Source organism: Notothenia rossii, assembly GCF_949606895.1.
Source record: "Notothenia rossii genome assembly, chromosome: 11".
In the NCBI taxonomy this organism is placed as follows: domain Eukaryota; kingdom Metazoa; phylum Chordata; class Actinopteri; order Perciformes; family Nototheniidae; genus Notothenia; species Notothenia rossii.
Genome location: NC_136910.1, coordinates 27,293,574 through 27,316,743, shown reverse-complemented (window position 1 = coordinate 27,316,743; position 23,170 = coordinate 27,293,574). Strand labels below are relative to the sequence as shown.

The following is a 23,170-nucleotide window of genomic DNA, read 5'->3' as shown; positions in this document are numbered from 1 at the left end:
TTTATTCCACACACACTCTGCACGGGGTCGGTGTCTGAGTGTGGGGCATGGGCCCTGGCGCTCTCTCTGCGATCCTTTGGGACTCAGGGAAGCAGGCGTGTAGTAGGCCCATTCGGGGCCGAGGGGGCTCTCCCCATCCGTCTATGGGCGGGTGGGGGTGGGGGGGGGACCCCGGCACTTTTTTTTTAGCACACTTTCTCCGAGGTAAGCGCAGCAGGGTGTGCTCTGTCAGCCACAGCCCAGATTTCTCCTCGGTCGCAACGGGTTAAAGGAGAATGTGGAGCAGCAGCTGCTGACCAGAAAAGCCGGTCAGGGGCAGTAGGTTGGAATGTTGTTGTTGGGCGACAGTGTGCGTATACATCGGGGCTCCACCCACTGAACCCATAGAGTCCAGTAGAGGGCGGAGCCTGTGAGAGATATAACGTTGGGTTACGTATTGTAACCCTTGTTATATTAGCACAGGCGGAGCCCTCTACTCAGGGCACTGTCTGTCCTATTCCCGTCGTTAAAGAGAGGTGTAGGATGATAGTCAGGAGGCGTGGCCTCCTTTTATGCGGTGTGATACGCGCGCATTCAGGTAGGCCCGCCCAAGGCAGGCTACGTCTATAGAAGTCTCAGTGGGAGAATGCTCGCAGGGTAAGGTAGTACCCATAGAGTCCAGTAGAGGGCTCCGCCTGTGCTAATTTAATATATTTAAGGGTTACAAACTTAACCCAACGTTTCTTATTACTTTACATATTCACATAATAAGCTAATACGTTTGGACTGTCTGTCTCTGTGGATGAAATCTATGCAGCAACGCGTATCTCAGACCATTTACCGGTTCTGTTTACAACTTCGATCCCTTCCACAGGAGTCGAATCACGTGCCCCTGCGCGTCGTCTGCGTTCGATTAACCCCTTGACTGCCTCACAGTTTTCTGATGTTTTTAATGCTTCCCTGATCTGTAAATTAGAGGTGAACTGTGCTTTTAGTGCTGATGAGCTTATCTTCATGTTTAACTCGACATGTACCCTAATATTGGATTCTGTTGCTCCTTTTACGCTTAGACGCACCAAAGTTCTCTCAGAGCCGTGGCTCAATGACTGTACTCATGCTCTCAGACGCACATGCAGGCGTGCAGAGAGAAATTGGAAAAAGGATAAACTCCATGTCTCCTTAGAAATCCTTCGTGCTTGCCTTTCCGACTACCAGACGGCAGTCAAAGCAGCCAACACAGAGCACATTTCTCTGTTAATCTCCCAAAACAGCCAAAAGCCTCAGGTTCTTTTTAATGTCCTCAACTCTATTATTAATCCCTGTGATGTTTCTTCAATTGTACCATCGACTACTCTCTGTGATAAGTTTATTACATTTTGTATCGAAAAAGTTTCTGCTCTTAGGCTAGCCCACACTAGTGCTACCCCAGATTCTGCTCCTTTTCTGTGCCCTGCTGTCCTCGACCACTTTGAGCCTATATCCCTCTCTTCTCTCTCGGATGTAGTCATGCACCTGCGGCCGACAAACTGCACCTCAGACAGCATTCCCTCTCACCTTCTCATAGATGTTTTCAAATCAGTTGGAGCAAGTATTTTATTCATAAACACCTCTCTTAACTCAGGATGTGTCCCAGCTGCCTTCAAACATGCCGTGGTGCAGTCACTACTTAAAAATAAAAATCTCGACCCCTCCATTCTAGCAAATTTTAGGCTCATCTCCCAGCTACCTTTTTTATCTAGAGGCCTGGAGTGAGTAGTCTATAGCCACGTTCGCTTTTCCCACTTTAGTTCAGACATAGTTCCGAAATGTTCACCAAAAAGAGCCGGAACTAAAATGAGTCAATCAGAACCTTTTTTACCCCCTTTTACCCCTTTTACCCCCCTGCTAGAGAGCAGGTACTTTCGTGGGAGAAAAAGGTTGCAATGTCTGATTGGCTGGGCGGAATGCAAACCACGCCCCGTAAAACCACAAAAAGGTTTTGTGGAGCCGCCATTTTATTATCCTCGCATTAGTATTATTAGCATTAGCCCAGCGCACAAACGCAGAGAGACTAACTTATGGCAACAGAAAAGAAAACATGGGAGCGGTGGAGATGAGGAGGTGTCGGCGTTCTGGCAATTTACTCGGAAGGCTTCAGTAGAAGCTGCTGGGAGTCCCAGCAGCTTCTACTGAAGCCAGTCCCCAACTCCGGGGACTTCCGGCCGGGGACTTCGGGTGGCAGTATACGCCGTGAAGTTGTTTGCGGCCTGCCAGTAAACCCAAAGCAGAAGAAGAAGAAGTGACGTCAGCTGCTTCATTTGCCTAATCCTCCCCCAGGAACTTATTCCGGTGTGAGCGCGATCTATACTTAGTTCATGAGAACTAAAGAGTTCTCATGAACTAAGTGCTGATGAATCTTTGTGGGAAAAGCACTGCGGTGTGAATGCGCCTCTTGTCCAGCTGCAGTTGTCCTTAACCATGCATGGCATCCATGAAAAGTTTCAGTCTGGCTTCAAACCCATGCACAGCACTGAAACAGCCCTTTTAAGAGTTTTTAATGATCTGCTCCTAGCCACCGACTCAGGTACCCCAGCTGTCCTGGTGCTGTTAGACCTGACAGTTGCCTTTGACACTGTGGACCATAGCATCCTGTTGTCATGGCTTGAACAGTCCGCAGGCATCACAGGCTCTGCTCTTGCATGGTTCAGGTCCTACCTGACAGACCGTAGCTTCTCTGTGCAGCTAGGTGCCTTCTCCTCTGCTAAAGCCCCTCTTACCTGTGGGGTTCCCCAAGGCTCTATTCTGGGCCCCATCCTCTTTTTACTGTACATACTGCCCCTAGGTTCAATTCTCACTAAACACAATATTCCCTTCCACTGCTACGCCGACGATGTACAGATCTATCTGCCTCTCAAAGCAAATGTCAAACACTCACTACAGCAGTTGATGGACTGCTTGATAGAGATAAAATCCTGGCTGAGCAAAAACTGACTTAACCTCAACGAGAGCAAGACAGAGATCATCTTTTTTGGACCCCAACCTCCAGCTTCTCCGGTTGATATTCTGGGCTCTCAATGAAAACTGGGCTCTCAATGAAAACATCCTCAGCACCGTAGTCAAATCCTGCTTTTTTTAAATAAGACTATTGGCCAAGACCAAGTCGTTTTTATCTTTTAAAGACCTAGAAAGGATTATTAATGCCTTTGTTACCTCGAGACTGGACTATTGCAACGCTCTGTATGTGGGTATGGACCAGGCCTCAATTAAACGCCTGCAGCTAGTGCAGAACGCAGCTACACGTCTTCGGACTGGCCACAAAAAGCGTGACCACATCACCCCAATTCTGGCTTCCAATTCAGTTAAAAATGGATTTTAAACTCTTTTTATTTGTTTTCAAAGCCCTAAATGGGCTGGATCCGGCCTATATAGCTGAACTCCTCCAGCGCTACACCCCAGCCAGAGCTTTAAGGTCTGCTGACCAGCTGCTGCTGATAGTGCCCAAGACCAGGATCAAAACCCGAGGGCACCAAGCCTTTGCAGCAGCTGGCCCTAGGCTCTGGAACACTCTGCCCCTCCATGTGAGGTCGGCCCAGACCCTAGGTTTTTTAAAAATCCTCACTAAAAACACACTTCTTCTCTCTGGCCTTCTGGTCAGAGCTGAGTACGACTCCTGACTTTTCCCTGTGTTTTTGTTTTTTATATTTCTGTTGTAAATGATTCTCTTTTATTGTGATTGTAGTAATGTGTTTTTATTACATGTACAGCACTTTGGCTCAACCAAAAATCGCTTTTAAATGTGCTATATAAATAAAACTTCAGTTGATTTGATACAAAATATAAATAAACTATGAAACATAATTAGAGGTTAAAGTATCCAGCAGCAGTATATACAGTAATTAAATTACCTCCACCTTTAACAGCTAATGAACACCTTAATGCAGCAATAACAAAATGCGGGTATTTAATATATGATTAAAAAAAGGGACATTAGCAGAATAAGTACTTATACTTACTTAGATAGTCCTTAAAGTATATTTTGATGCCAATACTTTTGTACTTTTACTTGAGTACCCTTTTGATTGCAGGACTTTTAATTGTAACGGAGTAATACTACACTCTGGTACTTCTACTTTTACTCAGGTACAAGATCTGAGTACTCTGAGTACACCTCTGCACATTGAAAAGGGGGGTCACGCATAGACTTTCCACTGATCATGGCAGCATTGAATTATATTTTTACTTATGTACAAAAAGAATGTGCAAGGCTGTCATTTCATTAGCAGCAGAGATGTAATGATGTGTCGGTGTGTTTCACATGGCTCCCTCTCTACTCACGCTGCTCTTCACATCTTTCAGTTTTGGCAGGATGTCCAGGGTGAAGCCGTCAGCTTGACCTCTGGTTCGATTCCCACCATTCATGAAGTTACCGAAAGCCAGAATCAGACTGAGAACCTTCTTCACCGTCTCACTGTCCTGCAGCGCCTGCACAGACAGGGGGGCGGGGGGGGGGGGGGGCGGGGGGGGGGAGTCAGAGACAAACATGATGGGAAACGGAAATGAAGTTTCACCCTGCACATTTCAAAATCATTTCAAAATCCCAAGAGATGATTGTTAATCTCAACATGAAAAGAGAAGGTTTATAAAGAGTGAACAAACAGACCTCAGACCAGGCTCTTACACCTGACTGAAAATCACATGAGAAGTTGTATATCCTTTCCCTGTGTTAGTGCAGTATAGACTTCAAATACCTAGCTTGGCTTTGTCCAGAGTCAGAACATATAACAATTAACACCTCTAAAACTCTCTAATAACCCTGTTGGATTGTAATTATTTTAACGCGATTAACGCATGTATTTTTTGTCCTCGTCCGGCCCGTAGTTTCAGAGCGCATCAAGTTTAAAATACCATCTACAAGCTGATGCTGACATCCCCACTCACACTTACACGCTCACCGGCAGGCCCTGACTGGCCATCGGGAGGGTGTGTGTATGTGTGGCGCGAGCAAGCGAGAGGGAGAGAACGGGCACAACTTACGTGTATTGTTGTTGTTAGCATCTGGTGCTAGCTAGCTTCGCTAACGGATATAAGGAGCTGTTTCAATGAAAAGAGAGGAGCGACATTTCACCGACAACTGTGCCGAGCACTTGACTTTATGCAGGTAGCCAGACATTGTACGAAAAGTCAGCACACTCAGCACGGATAGTGCGTGCAACATGATTGCAGCGTCCAGGCAGCTTCCGTTCAAGCATATGCCTTATAGTGATAGGTCGTTCGCGAACTGATTCCTCCCACAAAACGATTCGTTTGTTTGAGTCGCGGCCTTCCTCCAAAAGCTAAAGAGAAGCTGTTCTCGAACTACAAACTTAAAGAACTGGCGGAAACAGTTCAGAACTGTTTCCTACAGTTCTTTTATCTTATATCCCTTTCTTTCAAGAGGAGGGTCCCGTTAGGGCCCCTCCGAAATACTGGATGTTCCATCTACACAGAGTTGGACTCAGTTAGACAACTACCACAAATACAATGAAGTACTTTACTGTTGGACTCAGTACTAGTTGGACTTTTTCTTCTAGGCTACTATGAAGTTATTTTACTGCGTACTTTTTCAGTTATTCTCTGTCAAACTCCTGTGGCAGAAAAATAATTTTATCTCTTATCAAATATGGCAGAAAACATGCAGTTTGACAGAGGATTAAAACTGTAATCAGAGCCCTCTCATCTGAGCTCCGTCACACACACACACACACACACACACACACACACACACACACACACACACACACACACACACACACACACACACACACACACACACACACACACACACACACACACACACACACACACACACACACACACACACACACACACACACACACACACGAGCGGGAAATCCTCCTCAACCATAAATTTCTGAGGACGGATACATGAACCGTAGCGTCCAGCTAGCTTAGCTGCTAGCTTAGCGATAAATACACACAGCGTTGTATTCTCCTCCCCCCTGTCGGCCCTAAAAGCTTCAGAGAGCGGATACCTGAGCTCCATAGCATCCCGCTAATGTGAAACACACACACAGCGTTAGCAGGACATTCTCCTCCCCCTGTCGGCCCTAAAAGCTTCAGAGGACGGATACCTGAACCGTGTGTGTGTTCGTGTGTGTGTCTGTGGAGAGACACTGTGATGGATCGTTGGAGCTATGTGCAACTCAAGGCATATGCTCGAACGGGAGCTGCCTGGACGCTGCAATCATGTTCCACGCACTATCTGTGCTAAGTGTGCTGACATTTTTATGTCCCACTGTCTGGCTACTTGCATAAAGTCAAGTGCTCGGCGCAGTTGTCGGCGAAATGTCGCTCCTCTGTTTTCATTGAAACAGCTCCTTATATCCGTTAGCGCAGCTAGCTAGCACCAGATGCTAACAACAACAATACACGTAAGGTGTGCCCGTTCTCTCTCGCTTGCGCCACACATACACACACCCTCCCGATGGCCAGTCGGGGCCTGCCGGTGAGCATGGAAGTGTGGTCTGCCGCAAGCGGACGGCAGGAGCGGGGCTGTCAGCAAAGCAAAGGCAGTTATTTATTATAGTGTGACAGTGAAGAAACATTTACATTTTACATTTAAATCTCGCTCAAAACCAGGACGGCTTGGCGCATGCGCAATTCATTTACAGTCTCGACGCGGGAGGGTGTGGCTGTCTCCTCTCTGCCCTGACTGCAGATGAGCTGCTGCGGGAGGCAACTTGCGCCTTTGAGTACTATGGGAGGGCAGAGGGGCTCATGGCAGCACCCACGGCTCGTTAACTGCTGAACAATACTTGAGTCTCCAAACATCAGAAAAGTTCCTAATAACACCATTACAAGTCGCTAGATTATTCATTAGTCGCTTTTGACAAAAATAAGTAGCCGGAGGGTTTGGAAAGCTGCCAAATTTAACGACAAAGTCGCCAAGTTGGCAACACTGTCAGTGTTAACTTGACAGCCCTAATTTAATACCTTTGGTTACTTTACAGATGTGGATGAATGATGTGAGATATAATCTAGTGTTAAATCAGATTTTAGTTTCACCTGGAGCAAATCCACAAGCTACCCTGCAGTATACAAAGTCATTCAAACTAGCTGCACCTTTGCCAGCTTTGAGAACACTTTAATGATCAATCATTATAAAACATATCATATATATTATTCTGAAATGGACCAATCTGCACAATGACTACTTTTACTGTCGCTACTTTCACTATATTTTGATGATAATACTTTTCTACTTTTACTTGAGTAACATTTTCAATGCAGGACATTTACTGTAACCGAGTATGCCTACACTCTGGTACTTCTACTTTTACTTAAGTACAAGATCTGAGTACTTCTCTCACCTCTGGCTAATGGATTAACTTTGTGATTGTTTATAAATAGTTACAGCAGGTCAATTTTCTTTAAACCAAATGTCTTTTGTCTGAACACTGAAAACAAGAATACATTTAATTTGATTTAATTAAAACAACATGTTAATCAGGGAGGCGTTAGTAGGTTTATTTCAAAATGTCAGACTGATCCAGGTAACGTTTAGGAAATTAAAATCACAGTTAAAATAATTCTGTTTCTGACATGAACTCAGTCACATACATATGATAACGGCCTACCAAGCTAGTTAGGAGTTGATTCTCCCAATGACAACTGATAATTGCCATTTATTGGCTGAAAACAAGTGTGTAGTTCCAGTTGCTCCCAGGCTTTATGCAGACATTGAGATACTATATTTCATTACTTTGGAGAGATTGACTCACCAGGCATACTCTCTGCAGAGTGTCCAGTTTCTTCGTTATGGACGACCTGCACTCGTGGAAGCTAGACTGGAAGATGATGCAGAAGACTCTGGAGGAAAAGTTTGGGATCAGAGAGAGCTGGTGGAGGAACCTGCAACACACGAGGAAACACCGATCACACTCATGTCTTCTTCACCATCTCTCTACTCTTTATTCCCTCCTGTTGTTTGATACTGTTTACAGAATGATACACAGCCTGGCACTACATCTGATCATTCTGTAGAAGTAGTAGAAAAACTCACTGCTCAGGTTTGTCCAGGGGTTTGGCGTTGTCCTTGTCTTTTGACGACTTGATGTGCTTTTCTATCTTGTCCAGCTCATCCTGTTGTGCCCTCTGAGGGAGAGACACAAGACACCATGTCATACCACCCAACAGAACAGATGAGCTTCAGAGTCTGACAATTCAAAGTCCCTCCCATTTGACTGATTTATGCGCTACAGGTTTTATTACATAAGTGCTAAAGGACTGTATTAGCATAAACAACCTCTGAACAATGTATAACCAGGACTCCAATGCTCAGATTTCCCAGCGCAGACCAGGAGTCACAACTGGACCCCGGAGTGATTCAGATTCTATTACAGACAAGTGAGATAAAGTGTGTGACTCACATTTTCATACAACGCCTGCAGGGTCTCCAGGTCAACTACGGTGTTGTCCAAGTTCAGGATGGCTTTAGGACAGGAAGAAAGACACACAACAATAATATAATACTTTATACCAGCAAAGGCTCAAAATGATAAACTGGCTCCAAGCACAGAGCAACACAAATAAACATGTGTTTTGGAGTATACTTCATACCCAAACCTAAATGAATATTTTCCCCAAAAATATTTATACAGATATGGTAGGAATATTTTAGCGAGGTTTTCCTTGAGAACATAAATTCTCTCAATTAGGTAAACTAGTCTCTGACAGCGGAGTTTGTGGCTAAATGACTAGGCGATCCTTTCCTCAGTGTGGCATACACCTGTTTTATAATATTCCATGTGGAATTAGAATTATTGATATCAAGCGTTCTCAAGTGTTATGAACTCACCATGCTGGATATCTTTCATATCAAGATGCAGGGAGGACATGAGGATCCCTACTGCCTGGGAACGCTTATTGTTCAGGAGCTTCATAACCTGAAAAATATGAATAATATTCACAATTAATGACAACAAAAGACTGAAAGGTAGGCTTAGTGGGAGGGACCATACATTTGCACCGCAAAGTATGTATGTATGTATGTTTTTGTATGTGCTTTCCTAAATTATAAACATCTTTCAAATATCATCAAACTTTTTTTTACAGAATAAAAGTAAGATTCAATGTGACATTAATAAAATAGATAATAAGCCATATATCACTTTTTCATTTTAAGAAATACAATACAAATCTGAACTACATGCCCAGTGTGTAACCCAGGTGAGCACACACACCTGTTTGGCCTTGGACTTGGTGATGGTGTCAGAGAGCGGCTGCTTCTTCTCCTTCACGGCTGTTTTGGAGAACAAATCTACAAACTCCTCAAAGTCCATTTCAGGCTCATCGATTGTGTCCCACACCAACGAAGAAGAAACCTCCCTGAGAAACACAGAAGACCACTTACATATTGTCATTTTTTTAACAGTAAATATTAACACATAGTTTAACTGGCCTTAAAAAGGTGTTGCAGTTTTGCATCGATTGAAATTATTAAATGTGTAGGTTTACTAAGATAATAAGAATCATGATGTATCAAAAGATGTTTATAATTTAGGAAAGCACATACATATATAAAAACATACATACATACTTTGCAGTACAAATGTATGGTCCCTTAAAGCAAATTTCAAGCTACAGTATAAAACTGCCTACTATAGAGTAGGCAGTTTTATAGTGTAGCTTGAAATTAGCTTTGTACATGGAATGTATTACAACGTTAACTTTTAAGTGGCTAAAGACTGTACTGAACTCTAATTAATAATTTCACTTAAAATATCTGTTTTTGAATAAGATCCCTCCGCTTCGCGTTGGGCTCCTGATCAGCCGGGTGTTCTTTTACCCATAATGACTGCCTCGCTGCACATTATCCCTTACTTACTATACCCACATCACTCTATAATTATACCCATATTACACACAAACACACTTCTATTACACCCATGTTACACTGCGATGACACCCATATTTTACCCATGTTCAATTATTATTTCACCTATAACACTATTATGAGTCTCACATTACACCCATATTTCAACTGTATTACACTTTCAGTACTCCCATTCTATATTTTGACTGTATCCCACAGGGTACAGAAACCTTTTAAGGGTTAAATAGATTTGGGCTTGAATGGTCAGTAAACTAAACAATCTGCAGCATCATCTTCTAAACCACCCTTACTTTTTGGTGGTGAGCTGGATCCTGGTCCAGTAGAGGGGCTTCATGGGTCTGGGGGGCTCCAACAGAGCCTTCCTGGGGGGCTTCTCCTGCGCCAGGCCCAGAGCATACAGCCCCATGGGCAGAGGAGGAGGCAGCGAGCCCAGAGCCCCGGGGGGAGGGGGTGGAGCGCACATGCCTCCCGGTGGAGGAGGGGGGGGAGGAGGCCCGCACCCTGGAGGTGGAGGTGGGGGAGGTGGGGCTCCCATTCCTGGTAATGGAGGAGGAGGTAGAGCCATGCCACCAGGGAGAGGAGGAGGGGGTGGGGGTGGAGCAATACCACCAGGAAGTGGAGGTGGAGGACATGCTGAACCAAAAGGTAATGGAGGTGGAGGTGGAGGAGGAGGAGGAGGAGGAGGAGGTGGCATTAAGCCTCCTGGTAATGGTGGAGGGGGAGGTGGTGGAGGAGGCGGTGCCATAATCTGTCCTGGTGGAGGTGGAGGTGAAGGGGGGGGCTGCAGCTGACAGGAACACTGAAAGCCTTCCTGCCTGGGTGGAGGCTGCGGGGGAGGGTCCGCTCCACCCGGCTCGCTGCAAAGCACTTTGAACTTAAAGCTGTCCTCCATGGGGGAGGTCTGCACCGACTTGGCCTCCAGCCCCCCCGCAGCTACAATGGTTTCAGTCTGCAGGTGAGCGTCACACATCGCCCTCAGCAGCCCCTCCTCTCCGCCCACCTCCCGGTCGGTGGTGGAGGGAGGGGGTTTCACAGTGTCCAGGGGGGGCAGCTGCTCCAGCTCAGCGATCTTGGTCCTGAGGGCCTCGATGGTATGCTCCAGCTGCTGGATCACGATCACGTGTTTGGCCTTCAGTTTCACTGAAGGAAGGACACACTCCTCCTGCTCATATAAACGAACCAAAACACAAATCAGAGATGTTTCTTGTGAAATCTGTTGATTGGCGAATGTAGAAATCACTCCTTTACATCCAAAATGGTCACTGGTACATTCAGAAATTAACGCTGGCCCGATGGGACTAATCCATGTATCTGTATCATGTAATCATAATATACATGATAAAACATGAATGAATAGCTTTGAACACAATCCGACCACATGAGGCAACCAGGGCTCCTGCTATTGGAATATCTTGAGAATAAAGAACAATTATTTTATAAGGGTTGAAAATAAAAATATAAAGTTATTGCCTTGCACTTCCTACAGCCTATGGAAGCATTTCTAACTTCAGAGAGAAAACATATAGAATATTTGTTTTGATGTTCCTGTTGGAAAATATGAAACATTAGTTTAGTTTAGTTTATTTATTTTTTTCGAGCGTGTAAAACCAAAGAAACTACAAATGAAACAAAAGATGATACAGACATGATACAGTACTATACAAATGAATGCAATAACACAACAAAATATTTAATTAATAATTGAATAATCTGTAGTATCATTGTCTGATATCAATAAACAACAAAGCTTTAGCTAAGTACACGTCCGAAAAGGTATTGGAAGAAATTTACACGTATTATATCCGACCCCTTCTCCCTTTTTTTCTTAATATATGTTAACATACAATATCAATGTATACTTTAACCTTGAATAATTTATATAATCATTCATATAATATACACAGGCAAGTTAGGAGAATGGTCTCTATATATTTATATATATATATACATATGTACATACACAAATTCATACAAACACAAATTCATAAATAGAATACAAAACAAGAATATAAACAGTTATGGTTTAGCAGTTTCATCCCTGTACCATGTGAGAATTGTGTCTTTATACCTCTTTTTGAATCAACCCACTCTCTTCAGTCTGCGTACAAATGACACAACTTTACACATTGGAAAATGCGTGCAATAGATACGCTAAAGTCCGATTTTGCTTGCCTATCATACGCCAACTATTCCTATTGAGTTCTGAGGCCAAGTTTTGCGTGCATATGAGACGCAAATGGATACGGTCGGGTCTGAGAAGAACGGAAGCTGTGTGTTCCATAAAAACATGTTATTACTCAATATCAAGCTACGATTATTGATTTTATTTGTAATCGTATAATGTCTGACTTTTTTTGTCATCCGTGAGGAAAAGAAATGGGGCTCAGAGCCTCAGAATACTGAAATCTGGATTTTTTAAAATCTTTTTTTCCTTCTAATTTGTTATTCTTTTCTAAATAACACACTGTTATTTACTCAACAATAACACACAATTATCCTTGTTTTTATTTATTTGTTTAATTCTATAATCTTGGGTACCGGAAACAGACGTAGACGGTAAACTGATTACCCAAGATCCTCAGCTTGAAGCTCAGGATGTTTTAGCTGCAATGCACGTTGGGATATGGTGTTAATGCGATATAATATCCGAAAAAAACAATCAGAGTTTAGGATGGCCGAAGACACTATATTACCCATAATCCCCAGCTATCGTTTGGGACTACAGTCCCGTTGACAAACCCCGTGATTAATCTTCAAGCTCTGGGATTGGATGTTGGAGTGGCAGTGCGCCAAGGTTATGCCGAGCGCCAAGCTCTTTGAAATGGAACGAAACCACGGCAGACTGTTCAAAACTGGACTCCATCGTCCCCCCAGAACTACACATGCAGGCTGTGTTTCGCAACATGTTCTCTATGGCACGTCTCTACTGGGAATTGTAGTTTTAAAATACGTTTTCATTTTTCCCAAAATTAGAAGTTGACAGTATTAAACTTTGTACAGCCCTGGAGGTTTAGGCGATAGGAAACACATTGGTGTGTACAAATTTAAAACATCTAAGTACTAAATGGATGAACATCGCTTGTATCCATAATGGGCAGCATTAATATATACCCACATGACAGCTCATTGTTACTTTGTAATTCTACTCCTCTACAATTCAGAGGTTAACCTGGTATTTTTACTCCACTACACTTATTTGAGTTACTTTGCAGATTCTGATTAATAATGTGAAATATAAACAACCCTTAAATCAGACTTTAGTAAAATTCAGGGAAAGGGGATTGTTAAGTGCCAACAATCAGGAGAGATATTTGATAGTTGGTGCTTGAGAAGACTAAACATTTATCTGCAGATCTCTATAAAGTATATTCATTACTCGTTATTCTCTACTAATAGTTAATTAAAGACTGTATATGATGACTATTTTGCAAATCCCTTTCAAGATTTCAAGATTTTCTAAGGTTTATTGACATATCATATACACAACTACGGTGTAGTTATTCAAAGAATGAAAAACTTGTGTCGCAGGTTCCTCAACAGTGCATTACAAGACGTCTATCCATATGTGTGTATACCTCCACCATTAAACTGTCAAATTCTGCACATGTCTTATACTACCTACATACATAAGAGTATCATTAATGTGTATAATATCAGTTAAAATAAGTGCTTCAACATAGTTAACATTGCAGGAAAGCAATATATTAGACGTTAAGTACTTTGCAGGCTTAATATTTATCTGTAGATACCCCCAAAGCTTTTTTCTTATTTGAAAGAAGACCTTAACCTAAAGTATTCTTTAATGTGTTAATAAAGGTTAATTAGATTGTCTGTTTTGCACATCCTCCTATTAATATCTTTGTACATCCATCACTAAACTGTATTATTGTAGAGATCACTACAGTATCTTCTTGATTTTTTATATTCTATATTTCTATCATTGACCTTCTACTTTCCCCCTATGAAAGTATGTACTCTTAATATTTTGTTCATCAAATAACATTATTAAACAAAAATAATTCAATAACGTGCTTTAACCACTAGGCGGTGCACACACCTGTCCACACAGCATACTAATAATAACTTTGTATTATTAGTGTAGGACACTTATGTATGTATAACTTCTCAAGATGTGTAGTTCAATTCATGTTTTTACATAATTTTACAGGATATTGCTATACTATTTCTCATGTTTTACTTTTAACATTAATATCTGATTTGTAAAACATCACAGACAGAAAGGTATATCCATCATTTAATGGTAAGCTATTGCAATTGTTATTCCATAGATGTGTCTCCCATCACCCAAATCCCCTGACTATTCTCTCAACTCAGTATTTACATTCTTATATTCAAAGAAAATCAGTAATATCTTTTCAATCAGCTGTGCACCGTTCATTTCATTCCATTTCATTTCATTTCAAACCTTTATTTAACGAGATTGGTCCCATTGAGATCATAGATCTCTTTTTCAAGGGAGACCTGCAGCATATAGGTTCCACATGAAACATAAAATAATAAAGGACATCATACATTATAAGGACATCATACATTATAATGTTATTGTGTAAATATAACCTATCTAACAATTGGATCAAATATAAAAGTCAGCCGAATTAAGGTTTATACTGCAAGGAGACGTATTGTGTGAAAAGAAATGGAAGATGTTGTTTAATTGCTGATATATTTATGGTCCACGTCACATATTCAGTTTCCGGGGCTGTTCTTCCTGTGTGCCGAGAAGTCTTCTCATCAGGGCTCTATAAATAAAGAATTACGGCAGATGTGTAATATGTAATGCAGCCGAACCGTGTATTACAATGCCGTTATGTGAAGACTTTCAAAGAGAAAAGCAAGCAAACCCGGAATAAAGTATTATTTTCTTTTTTTAAATGTTTTTCGGATTTCATATCGCATAAACACCATATCCCAACGTGCATTGTGGCTAAACAATCCAATCACCAAGCTTCTAGCTGAGGATCTTGGGTAATCTGTTCAGTGGTATTGTGTTGTGTATCGCGATGATGCTCAAAATGTCCCTTATAGGCCTACGTCGGTTTCCGGTGACTTTATTTTGAAATTCAGTTCCTGACAAACGGCTAAAAAGCCTCAGATTATAGAATTAAATGAATAAATAAAAAAAAGGATAAATGTGTGTTATTGTTGAGTAAATAACAGTGTATTATTTAGAAAAGAATAAAACTTGGCCTCAGAACTCAATGGGAATGGTTAGCCTATCATATGCACGCAAAATAGGACTTCTGCGTATCTATTGCACGCATTTCCAATGTGTAATTTGTAAGCTGACATCTCTCAGTGGATGTCTGCTCACCACCTGCAGCTCAACCTTGACAAGACTGAACTGCCTTTCCTTCCGGGAAAAGATTGTCCCACTCTTGACCTAACAATCAACATCGGCACCTCTGTTGTTTCTCAGACTGCAAGGAATCTGGGTGTGACCCTAGATAACAAACTGTCCTTCACTGCTAACATAGCTGCTACAACCCGCTGCTGCAGATACACTTTTTACAACATCAGGAGAATAAGTCCCCACCTGACCCAGAAAGCGACGCAGGTTCTGGCCCAGGCTCTCGTCATCTCACGCCTAGACTACTGCAACTCCCTCCTGGCTGGTCTACCTGCATGTGCAATCCGACCTCTGCGGCTCATTCAGAATGCAGCGGCTCGTCTGGTATTCAACCTTCCTAAATTCTCCCACACCACGCTGCTCCTCCGCTCCCTTCACTGGCTTCCGGTAACTGCTAGAATCCACTTCAAGACAATGGTACTTGCGTACCATGCTGCGAATGGATCTGGCCCTTCCTATATCCATGAAATGGTTAAACTGTACACCCCAGCACCTGCACTCCGCTCTGCATCAGCCAAACAGCTCGCTGCACCAGCACTGCGAGGGGGACCCAAGTTCCCATCAGCAAAAACACGTGGGTTTGCTATCCTGGCTCCAAAATGGTGGAATGAGCTCCCCATTGAAATCAGGACAGCAGAAAGCTTACACATCTTCCGGCGCAGACTGAAAAATCATCTCTTTCGACTCCACTTCGAGCGATAGAATTATTAACAAAGCACTATATACTAATAAAGGACTGGCTTATCTAAAAGCCAGTTGAGTAGCACTTGAAATGTTTTAGCTCTATGAAACCTGATGTACTTATATGATTCTGTTTTCTTCAAGTTTGTATTTTGTTAGTCGAACGCACTTATTGTAAGTCACTTTGGATAAAAGCGTCAGCTAAATGCAATGTAATGTAATGTAATGTGTAACGTTGTGTCATTTGTACGCAGACTGAAGAGAGTGGGTTGTTTTGAATAGTTTTATGTTTGGACATCCCTTTAGCTTCTCACTCAAATTGTTCCAGATCTTCCCCCCACAAACAGAAACACAAAAACTCCTCTTTGTTGTGCGCACCCTAACATTATTGAACATAAATGAACCTTTGTCTTTCATTGAACAATATCTGAATATTCCCAGGTAATTGAACGTTTTTTGCCTTTTACATGATTTGTGCAATTTGGAATTCAACAAGATCTGACAGTTTTAATAATTTTAGCTCTAAGAATAATGGGTTTGTATGATCTCTATTGCCGACATTTTTAATAAGTCTTATTGCTGTTTTTTGTAGAATAAATAGGGATTGTGTTGTAGTTTTATAATTACTGCCCCAAACCTCTGCACAGTAACTTAAATAAGGTAACACCAATTAACAGTAAAGAATGTAGAGGGGATTTTGATCAAGAATCTGTTTTGCCTTGTTTAATATTGCAATACTTCTTGAGACTTTGGAATGAATATGTTTTATGTGTGGTTTCCAGCTCAGTTTCTCATCAATTGTGATTCCATGGAATTTATGTTCTTTAACTCTATCAATGAAAATCCCATCTATCTTAATGGATGCTAGTGTATTGCTATTTCCAAATATGATTAATGTTGTTTTATTCAAGTTTAATGATAACTTATGACTGTTTAGCCATAACTTTAGTTTGCATATTTCAGCTGTGATCTCTTCCAATAGTAGCTGTACATTGTCCCCAGAAGAAAAATATATTAGTGTCATCAGCAAACAAAACAAACTTGAGTACTGTCGATACATTGCATATTTCATTAATATACATAATAAATAGTTTCGGCCCCAATACTGACCCCTGGGGGACACCGCATGTAATGCCCAAATATGAAGAACAACACTCTCCCAGCTTCACAAACTGTTGATGTTGGTTAAATAACTCCTTACCTATTCCAAAACCACACCCCTGATTCCATAACGTTCCAGTTTTTTTATTAATATGTCATGATTAATTGTGTCAAATGCTTTTTTTAGGTCAATGAATATTCCAATGGCATGTTTCTTTTGGTCAATTGAGCTAGTCATTTCTTCAAGTGAGTCTATTAAAGCCATCGATATTGATCTATTGGATCTGAATCCGTGTTGACTTTCGGTGAGAAGTTTGTGTTTTTCTATGAAATTGTCCAGTCTGTTATTGAAAAGCTTTTCAAGAATTTTTGAGAATTGTGATAGAAGTGAGACAGTTCTATAGTTTGTGAAGTGATGTTTGTTCCCAGCTTTGAACAAAGGTATGACTTTTGCTATTTTCATTTGGTTAGGAAATGCACCAGTTTGGAATGATAAGTTACATGGTTTTGTAATAACATCTATAACCTTTTGAATACAGTCATGTCAATGTCATCACAATCGGTAGATTTTTTGTTTTTACATTTTGTTTCATGCACTGCTGTGAGGAACATTGAGAAAGGATTACGTTTTATTACATTTTCCAGCTTTTTTTCTGATGTTCCTCCATCAGGGATTTTGCCTGCTAATTCAGGTCCAACATTTACAAATAAATCATTGAAACTGTTGGATACAACATCCATAGTTTCCTCTTCCTTATCCTTGTCAATGAAGTATGTGGGAAAACTCATTTTTCTAGACCCATTTTTTATAATACAATTCAGTATCCTCCATATTCATTTAATGTTGTTTTTATTTTTGTCTAGTATTTTCCGATAGTATTCCCTTTTGAAGGTCCTTATTATAATTGTTAATTTATTTTTATATTTTTTATATCTAATCTCTGTCTCTTGTTTTATTTCGCATGAAATCTCTATACAATGAATTTTTCTTTTTACAGGCATTTTGTAAACCCCTTGTGATCCATGGACATTCTTCATATTTTTTCTACTGTATTTGACAATAGGGCAGTATGTATTATATAATAATAAAAAAATTATCAGGGATTGATCATATGCACTGTCAATATTGTTTTTTTTGTATAAATCACCCCATATTTGTGCGTACATTGCTTCCTCTGATCTAACTTGTCTGTATTGAATAGCATTGTCCGGCATGTTATTACTGTAGTTTCTGTCATAAACTGCAAATACTGGTAGGTGGTCACTTATATCATTTATTAAGAGTTCACTTACTGTATTGTTTTCTATGTCATTTGTTAATATATTGTCTATGAGAGTAGCACAGTGCGATGTGATTCTGCTGGGTCTAGTAATTTTTGGATATAAACTCATACTGTACATTGTGTTGATAAAATCTTCTCTCATGCTGTGATTATTTGGATTTAGAAGGTCAATATTGAAGTCACCACAAATGAAAACTGTTTTATGAATCACTTTTGAGAATATTTCCTCCATCCAGTCCTTGAAAATCTCAATACTAGAGCCGGGTACTCTATATACATTGTCCGAGCGTTGGCACACAGCTGTATAATAAACTATCATGTGCCATGACGACATGATGCTTTAAATTATTTCAGCCTCAACTTTATGTAAAGATAAAGAAAGAGACTGACCTCATGGCTCTCCTTCGGTTGTTGAGTTGAACCCAAGATGGCTGCTTGGTGTTCTGAACAGAAAACACATCAGCCGGTCAGCAAAACACAGAACCACAGAAACACTCTTCAGAAGGCTCACAGGTCTTCTGTAGGCCACTGTGACTGTATCAATGTGTGTGTGACATATTACATAGGATTGTTTGTGTTGTGGAGTTTTTCTCCACTTCCACAACATCAGAGGGTTTTCACTTATTTCCGAACCCAACGGTGACCTGTACATCACTGCAGAAAGGTGAGAAGTTAGAGCATGACTAGTCAGGAAAGAGACAATGTCTAGGTGCTGTAAAGATAGTTTTTACACAAGTAATAATAATAATAATAAATTATATTATTATTTCTTTAACTTAAAGATTCTTTACAGTATAAGGGAGGGTGTACAAACAAGGACAAACAAAGACAGTCAACAGGAAATTGATTGATGGGGGGAGGGGGGGTGTCTTATGGATGGACAGAGGTGAAAATATATGTTTTGAGGCTGGACTGGAAGAGTGTGAGGGACTCGTAATCACGAAGATATTGGGGAAGGAATTCCAGAGTCTGGGATCTGCCTCAGAGAAGGCTCTGCCCCGGTGCTGCAGAGTTTGGATTTGGGAATGGATAGGAGACCGGCTGCAGTGGATCTGAGGGACCGTTGGGGTTGGTAGGGGGTGAGAAGGTTTGTGAGGTAGGGGGTGGGGGGTTAAATGGTGGAGGGCTTTGTAGGTGAGGACCAGCACTTTTAATTGATGCAGTGGGAGACAGGAAACCAGTGAAGTTCTTTGAGGACTGGGGTGATGTGGTGCCATGACTTGGTGTTGTGTGAGGAGTCGTGGGGCTGTATTTGAACCAGTGATTACATTAGCCGCTTTCACACCGTAGGACTTGCCGTACTTTAGTGCCGGCACTAAAGTACCACGGCAGTGAATCTGCCAGGGGGCTAGTGCCAATCGCATTCACACCGCAGTACTTTCCCTGAGGCAAAATTACGCTGACGTCACTTCGTCTTCTTCTTCTCTGGGTTTACTGGCAGGCCGCAAAACCACTTCACGGCGAGTACAAAAAAAAACGAGAGAAAAAGAACTACACGGGGGAGGGGGTATAAAGCCCAGCCAATGTACATGAGGCGTTTGTTCACTTTCCGACCTCAGACATGATGGAGTTCACTGAGCTTGTTGTCTTTGTGCTCATGTTATACAGCTTTGTAACTGGGTTATTGCAGCCAACTCGGGATTTGACCCACTCGTTGGATGCTCAGAGTCTAACGGGGCGTGGTTTGCAATTCGCCCAGCCAATAGAAATCAAATAGAAATTGGCACTCTTTTATCACCAGGTTCGTACCACCTCTCTAGCAGGGACTGAAAATGGCCAAAAGAGTTCCCGGCACTGAGTAGTCCCGGCGGTTCGACATTATTGGTACTAACGGAACTAAAGAACCAAAGTACCAGGGAAAGTCCTGCGGCGTGAATGCGGCTATTACAACAACACAGTATTATTTGTTATACATGATGCAATGCATACTGTACAGTATATATAAATATATATTAAAACATTGGACGTTATAAATATTTTCTGATTAGAATGTCATTTTCTTTTTTTGTGTTAGGAATTACTTAAGTAGGTTTCATGTCACACCATGCAGCTGTTAGGTGGCGTCTCTGTTTTTGGAGTGTTAATGTGTTTTGCCTGAAGGTATATTTGTTTATTATCTATGGGTCAGTTAAATATGCAGAGCTGAAGAGAGATCAGCTGGACACACTTCTCTGTGTTCTGTTTGTTCCCTTGCACAAGCCTTTTTATTAAACTGTCGATGTTGTTAGACATCAGTTCCAAATTCCAGCAGCTTCTTTGTGTTTTCCAATTTTATTGCTCAAGGGAAATCCCATCACAAGTGTCTCTACCGGGTTTAATCTGTGGCACTCAGTGAAAAGTATTTAAATTGGTTTGTATGTACATGTACATGAAAATGAACTGCACATGTAGCAAAAAACACATTAAGCTGCACACACTCAGTTCTTGGTACACCTAACATCTTGGATAGATTTAGGAATTTCATATGAATTTGTTGAAGGAAAATTTGTTATTCATCAGAAGAGAATTTGAAGCTGAACAGAAGGTTAATATAGAAACAGAGATGGGGGTCCCTCTGGTCCTGTGGACAGCAGAGTGTCAGCATGAGTAACTGGACCCACTAAAGTGTCATCAGATAGAGAGATAATGCTAATTAATAGTACTGAACGACAAAATGTATCAACACATTCAAATTCAAATGGTATATAAAAAAAGTATTTGTTTTTTGTTATCTGCTGAAATGTCAAAATACAATACCATACAAAAAAGAGTATTCTGACCACCTGAAGCACTGTTACCCTACCTGCCAGCATTTCTTCATCCATACACACATTCATTCACTGATGGCAAGGCTGCTTTACAAGGCGTTGTTTATCATCTAACTCACACACACACTTTCAGAGCAATTTTACATTATGGGTAGGAGTCTTTGACATGCCAGCAGTGAGAGGTGAACATTAGAGTGTAATCTGAGTGATGCATTTAGCTCTCCAACGATGCTGCCAAACACCAACTATCCATGTCATCATGGTGTCCCTGCCCTATCACTGTTATTTTAGAGAGCACTAATGTATATGCGGCAAATTGTGTAATACAAAATAGGAGGACAGATTAAAAAAAAAAAGTTACATTAAAAGACTAACTCAGCATACTTTAGGGAGCTTAATATGATACCTTAACACATACTGTGAAGCATATACAGATTATAATACATGAAAAATGGGAACAACACAAAAGTAGACTAGTCCAAAAAACAAGATGATTGTCAGTGGATACAAATTCTGATCCTAAATTCCAAACTTTTAGGGACTCACATAAATCTCAACATCTTACCAACAATCTACTGACTACACAAATAAAGAGCTAAGGTTGAGAAAGACTTATCAGCCCGGTTAAGTAGCCAGCTTGAGATATATATGTGTATATATATAGATGATGAGTTTGTGTTGATCTTACCTGCCTCTGTGGCTTTGAGCCCAGTCTTGGTGTCCCCTCCTGGTTTAACAGGAGCCCAGGGGCCCCTCAGCTGCGCCGGTAGTTTCCCCTCCAGAGAATCCAGGGAGTGAGAGGGCTGGTTAACTGCTGCCCAGGTATACAGCTGGTCATGCTGCGGGGGGGGGGGGGGGGGGGGGTAAGTAGATTTGGTACTTTTGATTATCACTCTACAAATATGACAATGTACAGCAAATATTTGTACTTTTACTCCACCATTTAACAGTATGTTGCCTTAGTAACGATGCTGTAAGCAAACTAATTCTGATTCACAGCATTGTGAGTCAAAATAGGAAATATGTCACACGGGGTTAACACAAAAAGGAGAAAAAATACAAAATATACATACAGTATGTTAGGTACATTTAAAAGCAAGTACGTAGTAACAACTACGTTTTACATTTTTGTAAGTAGTAGCAACGAAATGTTCATATGTAGGATAGAATAAAAAACATATAGAATTTTCTGAAACTGAGATTGTAAAAATATGTTATACTCTTTTCATCACATCCCACATCCTCTTGGACTAGGTTGCCCCTGCAATCATGAGTATGTGCTAATGCATATATTGGTGAGGAAATCAATATACATTACATACAGTATAGGCTGTGGTCTTTCAATGCCAAAACCTCCACTGGCCAAAACAAAGAAAAGATAGAATATGGCGTGTGTGTATGTGCACAGAACCTTCACAACAAACATGTTGATGATGTATGGTTGAATCTAATAGCAAACAGATATTTGCTTTGTTAAGACAACATATAATCTGGTTCAGAATGAAGTCACTTTCTCAGATCTTCTGCATTGTTTCATTGGCCGCCCGTCGTGCATGCATGCTAGTGAAGGTGAGTCCCTGTGTGTCCCACTGGCTGTTCAATCACAGTCGCTCATACAGCTGTTGCTGCCACCCCTCCAGGTTAGACACTCTAGGCTCTGTCAGCACTGTTGTCCCTGTTTGCGCTGTTAGCACTATTAGCACTATTATCACTACCAGTACTGCTAGTTGCCATTTTTGGCACCTCCATTTTTCCTGGAGATGTTCCCAAACACGTTAATGCATTAACACCTGCGGTTTCTGGAAACCTAAAACCTTTATAAATGTGTGTGACAATACAGCAAATAGAGATAAACTGATGACTGAGGAAATATCCCCCGGTGTTGAGATGTTAAGTAGCCCTGTCTAGAGCACATTATACAGAGGGAATGTCAGTGACAGTGGCTTTGTCAATGCTTTAGCATTTAAGCTCGTCTGCCTGTGCAACTGCTCTAAAGAAAGGTACTTTATGAACTAGTTGACTAGTGGAAGGACAACAATGTTCACACTGAGTAATGTTATTCGACACAGTGTGAAAAGGGACTGTTCACTTTGTTTCCTAAAATACATGGCATTCAGTTTGTTGGATGACTTCTCACT

The 23,170-nt window shown here is 41.2% G+C and overlaps 1 protein-coding gene across 1 annotated transcript in view; it reads right to left on the bottom strand.

Moving 5' to 3' along the window:
- fmn2b (formin 2b) overlaps positions 1–23,170 on the bottom strand; it is a 40,564-nt gene that overhangs the window by 12,083 nt on the left and 5,311 nt on the right. The window contains exons 4-12 of the mRNA XM_079657944.1: positions 21,721–21,871; positions 18,676–18,728; positions 10,143–11,014; positions 9,200–9,344; positions 8,815–8,902; positions 8,387–8,448; positions 8,020–8,111; positions 7,739–7,868; positions 4,294–4,440 (exon numbers count right to left, since the gene is read on the bottom strand). Coding sequence (XP_079514070.1) covers positions 4,294–4,440; positions 7,739–7,868; positions 8,020–8,111; positions 8,387–8,448; positions 8,815–8,902; positions 9,200–9,344; positions 10,143–11,014; positions 18,676–18,728; positions 21,721–21,871 — 1,740 coding nt within the window. The remainder of the gene's footprint in view (positions 1–4,293; positions 4,441–7,738; positions 7,869–8,019; positions 8,112–8,386; positions 8,449–8,814; positions 8,903–9,199; positions 9,345–10,142; positions 11,015–18,675; positions 18,729–21,720; positions 21,872–23,170) is intronic.